Source organism: Ictalurus furcatus, chromosome 2, assembly GCF_023375685.1.
Source record: "Ictalurus furcatus strain D&B chromosome 2, Billie_1.0, whole genome shotgun sequence".
NCBI lineage: Eukaryota > Metazoa > Chordata > Actinopteri > Siluriformes > Ictaluridae > Ictalurus > Ictalurus furcatus.
Genome location: NC_071256.1, coordinates 24,817,219 through 24,825,113, shown reverse-complemented (window position 1 = coordinate 24,825,113; position 7,895 = coordinate 24,817,219). Strand labels below are relative to the sequence as shown.

At 40.3% G+C, this 7,895-nt stretch overlaps 1 protein-coding gene across 2 annotated transcripts in view; it reads right to left on the bottom strand.

Annotated features, from left to right (window-relative positions):
• The window catches only part of ntn1b (netrin 1b), a 55,149-nt gene that overhangs the window by 26,358 nt on the left and 20,896 nt on the right, over positions 1-7,895 (bottom strand). For both annotated transcript variants that reach the window (XM_053610470.1, XM_053610479.1), the window contains exon 2: positions 4,674-4,862. In XM_053610470.1, the coding sequence (XP_053466445.1) occupies positions 4,674-4,862 (189 nt within the window). The remainder of the gene's footprint in view (positions 1-4,673; positions 4,863-7,895) is intronic.

The following is a 7,895-nucleotide window of genomic DNA, read 5'->3' as shown; positions in this document are numbered from 1 at the left end:
CAGTAACATCCTGATAAAAACAGTCTTGTTATACTGGCAGAAGTCCAAACAATCCAATTATGTACAAATATTTAGTCCACCTTTCAAAAGACACCAAAACCATGCATGTACTCCAAATGGTTCACGCACAGCTTTAATTTAACTTTGTGTATGCCTTGGCTAGGCGTTTTAGGCTAATTTTACAGGAGCTTTTAAGGTATGAGAATAAACAGAAAAAAAGATGCTTACAGGTTTCATTTATTTACAGATATCCCCTGTATCACAGCACACAAGAACTAGAAAATTACAGCCAAAAGCAGCACAGTGTGGCATTCTTTTCCTGCTGCGGGGGCCAGTAGCTAATTCTTTTGAGTGCTCAAGTGCAACCATTTTACGTCATTGACTCAGAGTGCACTGCACATGTCACGTAATGGTGGCCTCCGTAGATTAAAATAGGTATTAAATATTAAGTATTTTTAAAGTAATGAACATATTTCATGTGTTTCTAACAATGTATTTTAGTAGGAGAGGGCAATACATGCGTGTTAAGGCCTACAAGTCTTCATAGTCGAGGTTCCTTTTAAGAACATTTGGGTTATTATCCATCTATACTGTGAAGCGCAGTCCTATCAGTTTTGCAGCATTTGACTGAATCTGAGCAGAAAGTATATTTATACAGAATATAGCTTCACACACTTCAGAATTCATCCTGCTGCTTCTATCAGCAGTCACATCATCTTAATTTGTCACAAAATAACAAGGAAACAGGTCACACCTGGCCATGAAACAGCTTATCAGTCAACTGTACAATTTCTTTTGAGCCTGAAAGTCTACACTTTAAATTAAAGCTGAAAGTCTACTCTTCAATCACATCTCGATTGATTCATTTCAAATCCATTGGTGTTTGTGTACAGAGGCAAAATTACAAAAAGTGTGTCTAAATACGTATGGACCTGATGGTATACTGTAGTAACAACCAACACTGGATATTGACTCAATTACTGTGTTTTATTTTTACATATGTAATTTTGCGTCAAAACCGCTGAAGTAAGTGCATTTCTTCAAGTGAACCCAGACATTTTGACCCCTGGTTGTCATCTGGATTGAGTCCTGATAAGATTTTAACCACATGCATCTACTCTTGCAGTCAAAATGTGTTTCTAGTTAAGCAGAGTGAAATCTGACTGATGCACTGTGTGCAATGTGAAAAGCAGCACATTTTTAGTTGTTTTAGTCACATCACAAATACACAATGTTCTAGTTTTCATTTCCTTAAAGATGACATCTACAACTGTCGGATGTCTTATGACAAAAAGTATTTGTAGTCAAACATGGCTGCATTTACGCTTGTATAATATCTAACTAAAATGTCTGTAAACCTGCTAAGGTTTGAGTAATACAATTGAAATTGGTTTAAAATGCTTTTCTGGGTGCATTAACTTCTGCATTTTTATGTGAGTAATCCCAACCTGGACATACAGTATCTCACAAAAGTGAGTACACCCCTCACATTTTTGTAAATATTTGATTACATCTTTTCATGTGACAACACTGAAGAAATGACACTTTGCTACAATGTAAAGTAGTGAGTGTACAGCTTGTGTAACAGTGTAAATTTGCTGTCCCCTCAAAATAATTCAGCACACAGCCATTAATGTCTAAACCGCTGGCAACAAAAGTGAGTACACCCCTAAGTGAAAATGTCCAAATTGGGCCCAAAGATATATTTTGTGTGGCCACCATTATTTTCCAGCACTGCCTTAACCCTCTTGGGCTTGGAGTTCACCAGAGCTTCACAGGTTGCCACTGGAGTCCTCTTCTACTCTTCCATGATGACATCACGGAGCTGGTGGATGTTAGAGACCTTGTGCTCCTCCACCTTCCATTTGAGGATGCCCCAAAGATGCTCAATAGGGTCTGGAGACATTCTTGGCCAGTCCATCACCTTCACCCTCAGCTTCTTTAGCAAGACAGTGGTCGTCTTGGAGGTGTGTTTGGGGTCGTTATCATGCTGGAATACTGCATACTGATCATGCTCTGCTTCAGTATGTCACAGTACATGTTGGCATTCATGGTTCCCTCAGTGAACTGTAGCTCCCCAGTGCCGGCAGCACTCATGCAGCCCCAGACCATGAGACTCCCACCACCATGCTTGACTGTAGGCAAGACACACTTGTCTTTGTACTCCTCACCTGGTTGCCGCCACACACGCTTGACACCATCTGAACCAAATAAGTTTATCTTGGTCTCATCAGACCAGAGGACATGGTTCCAGTAAACCATGTCCTTAGTCTGCTTGTCTTCAGCAAACTGTTTGCGGGCTTTCTTGTGCTTCATCTTTAGAAGAAGCTTCCTTCTGGGACGACAGCCATGCAGACCAATTTGATGCAGTGTGCGGCGTATGGTCTGAGCACTGACAGGCTGACCCCCCACCCCTTCAACCTCTGCAGCAATGCTGGCAGCACTCATACGTCTATTTCCCAAACACAACCTCTGGATATGACGCTGAGCATGTGCACTCAACTTCTTTGGTCGACCATGGCGAGGCCTGTTCTGAGTGGAACCTGTCCTGTTAAACTGCTGTATGGTCTTGACCACCGTGCTGCAGCTCAGTGTCAGGGTCTTGGCAATCTTCTTATAGCCTAGGCCATCTTTATGTAGAGCAACAATTCTTTTTTTCAGATCCTCAGAGAGTTCTTTGCCATGAGGTGCCATGTTGAACTTCCAGTGACCAGTATGAGGGAGTGTGAGAGCGATGACCCCAAATTTAACACACCTGCTCCCCATTCACACCTGAGACCTTGTAACACTAACAAGTCACATGACACTGGGGAGGGAAATGGCTAATTGGGCCCAATTTGGACATTTTCATTTAGGGGTGTACTCACTTTTGTTGCCAGCGGTTTAGACATTAATGGCTGTGTGTTGAGTTATTTTGAGGGGACAGCAAATTTACACTGTTATACAAGCTGTACACTCACTACTTTACATTGTAGCAAAGTGTCATTTCTTCAGTGTTGTCACATGAAAAGATATAATCAAATATTTACAAAAATGTGAGGGGTGTACTCACTTTTGTGAGATACTGTAATACTGATTTTCGGTATAGTATCATAGAAGTAGTATTAACAGGCAATGCTATGAGTAATTAGACTGAGAGTTTAAATATGAGTCTTTTCTTAGTCATTTTCCAACACATCTGAGAGATATGTTGATATTCTTGTCAGTTTGTGTGATTCTGACTTTACACTGTTTGTACAAAACTCATGCTAGCTAGCTAAACTGTTAGCTTCAGTCTTTAACTAGCTTATGCTTGGAGTGAGGATTACCAGGTGTTCAGTTTTTGGACTGGACAGTCTGGTTAGGTCTGTCGATTTTGTCTGGTGTCCCCTTGGTATTGTCAACTGGGCATTAAAATGTCTGCTCAAGTCTCATTCTGAATGCATTGCATTTGTTGAAGAAGATAAAATGTTGTTCTAGCCATGTCATGGTGCCTGTCTCTCTGTCTCTGTCTCTGTCTCTCTCTCTATCTCTCTCTCTCTCTCTATCTCTCTCTCTCTCTATCTCTCTCACTCTCGCTCTACACTAGAGTATGAGATCTAGCAAACATACTATTTAGTACTCTCATATGCTTAATGAGACACAGGGTGCATCTCATTCAGCTCCCTCGTTCAGTAATCAGGGAGTCGGCCATTTTAAGGGCTGTCTCAATCACAAAATAATTCCAGTGCACGGGAATGTTCGCTCCCTAAAAAAATTCCACAATACACCACCGCAAAAAACCAGGGAGCATCGATGCTCACTATGTTCCCTTACTGGAAATGGCGTCATATTTTCTGAAGCCTCTCAGCTAAAAAAAAAAAGGCAGGCATACTCTCAGCCAACTTCATCTACGAATGTAAGTAGCTTGTTATCGTGGTTGTAGCTCTCAAATGATTACTTATGTTAATGATTTTTAACTTTATTTGATGTTTTATATATGGTTTGTTTGAGTCTAATGGCTTTTAAGTTTTTAATGATTTTAAAAAAATACACTAGCTAGCCTACGATCCTGCCTGAAGTACCGTGACAGAAACATGTGTGATTAAGCTAACAAATCTATATAACATATAATGTCGGAAAGATTTCGGTCCTGCCTGTTGTTCATAAATACCAGTGGTGACATTTTACAACGCGAGTATGTAGTCATGTCACTGGAAATTCAGTCATCAGTGTCTCAGTGTATAGTGAACCTGTACACGATATACTGATTCATGACCTAGGGTGCTAGGGAGCTGATTGAGATGCACCTCCAGTCTATATATAGGCATATAGGCTACATTATAGTGTGGTTTGGGACAAAAGGATAAAAAGGTAAGTGAACCTTTTTGATGCAGCATGATTGTGTCATATTGGTCACAGTTGGATGCTTGCTGAACTCCTCCTTTAAGCCACCACCACCCCCCATTTTGTCCTGTCTCCAGCAGGTCTGTTGTTGCCACAGATTTGTCCCTATTTGGTATCTATATTTCGCACTCATTCAGCAAGTGCTCTCAATGCTTTATCAGTATAAATTACATAAAGTGTAAAGTGTATTTGCCTTCCCATGCTAAAAGCACAAATTCACAGGTGTTTGTCTGAATGCATTATTGGGAATTACTTTACTGAACTGGTACATGTATATGCATTGGTGCTGGTAAAACCTCTCTACATACCTTTGCAGGCGCGTCTGTGTGAGATGGGCTTAGTCATGTCTCTGTAGTAGCCCTCTTTACAGTAGTGACAGTGGCGTCCGGCCGTGTTGTGTCTACAGTTGAGGCAAACTCCTCCGCTCCTGCGTCCTGACAGCTTATACAGCTCCATGTTGAACCGACAGCGGCGTGCGTGTAGGTTACAGTGACAAGCTAAAGAACAGAGAAGAGACAAAAAGTAAAAAAAAAAAAAAGAGGACATGTTAAAGTGATATCAGGTGATGCATATGTAAATAAAGAAAAGAAAGAAAGAAAATCTCTCCACAAATATGAGGTACAAAGCTACATTGAATGAATAATAACAGAGCTACTGAATGAGAAATGTTTACGAACATCAAGGATTTACAACCCTAAATAGTACAGCTAGCCCAAAATTCATAATTCCTGCTAGGCTTCAGCATGAATCGCACCTCTCAACGTATGTTTCAGTGAGCTGAGCTGGTCTGAGAAAAGTTCCTACTGGCTCCACAGGTCCCAATAAAGAGTAGAACAACAAGAGAGAGTAGAAAGAATAGAGACGTATCCCGGTGTCCTGAATAAGCTCTGTTATTTTTCATGACTTCACTGCATCTTTGGGATTTCGTCCATTCCAGCAATTTATTAAAAGACAAATGCTTCATAAAATAAATGGGCAGGAGTACAAGAAGCAAGTATATTACTTTCTCTGTCTCTTGCTCTCTCTCTCTCTCTCTCTCTCTCACACACACACACACATACACAGACACCTGCTCATGGATTTGACCCTTGAACTTTCCCAGCCACTGACGTCAGACATGAAATTGAGATTTTTTTCCCCTAGAGATCTCAACCTTTTATGGAAGCTATAATGAAAGTTTCTGATATCCTTTAAGTAAAGCCATATTCCAGTAACCTAGTACATCACTGCTTCATATAATACATGCTTAATAAATATGACTTAATAAACTATAACGCTTGGTGAATATTCTACGTTTTGAACATGTTTAATTCGAGAATATTCCTAATCTCCATTTGTAACTAAAAGTCTTGTGCTGTGATGCAATTGGATTAGCGAGATGTTTTGACAAAATTTTAGAAATGTCCTAGCAGCATATTTTCCCTCAAAAGAAAAAGTCGAGTGAAACGTGGCGTATGGCGCACAGACAGCGAGCATGTGTTCTACTAGGAAACCATTCATCGGATGGAAATATGACCAGTTTTTATAATTCAGTGCGTGGCCCGTAAATGGAAATTCGTTCAAAAGTATTGAAATGTAATCACAGTATGTTACACGACTGTGCAATCTTTCCGATTATGTTACGGATAACTGTTTTGGGCACATCACCAATAATATGAAATGTTTTCAAAAAAGGGAAACCAGAATGACTCGGTTTCTGCAGAAAAGAATTCCACATTTTTGTAGTTCTGCTTCGGTGATTATTTATGAGGCTGTCTTTCACGCCGCAGAACCAACTCGTGTGAGTGCAGGTGCGGAGGAGAAAGGCCCTCATCATGGCTCATTCTCTTTTAACCTCTCCATCTGTGACTTTGGCTTTGAGGTTACTGCTCCAAGATGGAAGCGATAGACTAAAACGCTACATGCCACAAAAACACACTGTTCAGCCCATATAATACACAGTGCTCTGGTCCAACTCACACCTGCTTCAGAAGGCAGGCAGCAGTTACTCACCACATGGGGGTCATTACACAAGCATAAAAACGTAGACGCACACACACACATGCCCACAGGAAGAAGGTGTGAGGCAGCTGTCAAGTTTTTTTTTATCCATACACACCTCGAGCACTTGGACCACTCAGCACGTCCACGGTATACAAAATCCAGGCTTTTGTCTTACGCTCTTTGTCTCGCCCTCTGATATTAGACACCATTCAGTTCCACTCTCAGGCTTTTTGTGAGAAAAGAGAAATGAGAAAATGGCTCACTATGTACCAGAACAAAAGTAATGTGCTGGCTTTGTTTTTACAACTATTGGAATAAAAGAAAGCTGATGCGGGCCTTAAAAGTCGGTATAAACTTACCAACAATATACTGAAAGCTCGATTCTGATCGGTCAGAATGGTTTTGTTCTATATGCTATTGTTTCTATAGTAACAACCTACAAAGGGACTTGTATTGGTGACCACTCCATATGCTCCAAACAGATTAAAAAACAATGTAATCATTGACAGGGTCACATTTACTGTTATGGGGAGTTTATTTAGCATTTTTGTAAGGAGTCATCAGTGTCAGTGCTTTGTAACACTCATGGGTAGAGCTGCAACTTTAAGTTTTCTAACATGGGAAAGTCTTGACCAAAGGCTTTGTGGTTTCTTGGTAACATGACACTCTAGATTTTCTGTCTTATTAACTTCAAGTTTGTGTTAGCCATTTTAAAAGCAGAAGCTAAACACAATTTGAGTGAGTTGAACACAGGTTTTAATATATTAATACGTCTGTGTGTTTGTGTGTGTGTGAGAATACGGAAACAGTGATTATTAAAGCATTATCACAGCAGCTGGCCAGAGCCTCTCTTAATGAGGACTGTGCTATCTCTCACACACTGCAACCACACTGCAATGCTGTTTATCGCCAGCTAATTGTCTCTCAGCACCGATAAGCTGCTGCTCTGATAAGCCCTATTTAGAGCAACAGGCCAAAAATGTCTCCCTCTGGGCTTTTAGCTTTGAGTCACAGAACCCTGAATGACCACAGGGGCAGAGACGGCGGATGTTTTTACTCGAGTCCGAGTAAAATAACCAGGTCAAAAAGCTTTGACTGCTGTGTCATAGTGTGTTTGTCTAAGTTTTGGCAGGTTTCTGTTGCTGCTAGTGAATAAAATCGAATTACAAATACCAAGTCTTGTATCCAAATTCTGCTTTACAGTTATTTTTACATCAATTTCAATCGGTCAATAGGTTAAACATTGTCAGTCAATTTTTAATCTGAGTAAATGCTCATATTTATACCTTCAGGCAAACCTGGTGTTTTTACGTTCAGGTTTTTATTTATTTACTTCATATATAACTTTCATACTTCCTCAATATGTACTTTATTTCTCTCTCCATTAAATACACATATAAGGTTTATTCTATTTTTTAGCTTTTCAGGTAGACCGGTGTCAGCAGGCGGACGAGGACGCAAGTGCAGTTACTGAATGGTTTATGAAACGAAAGCAAACTGAACAATCCAAAATCATGGTCAGAAAACAAGCAAGGGTCAGGCGATGA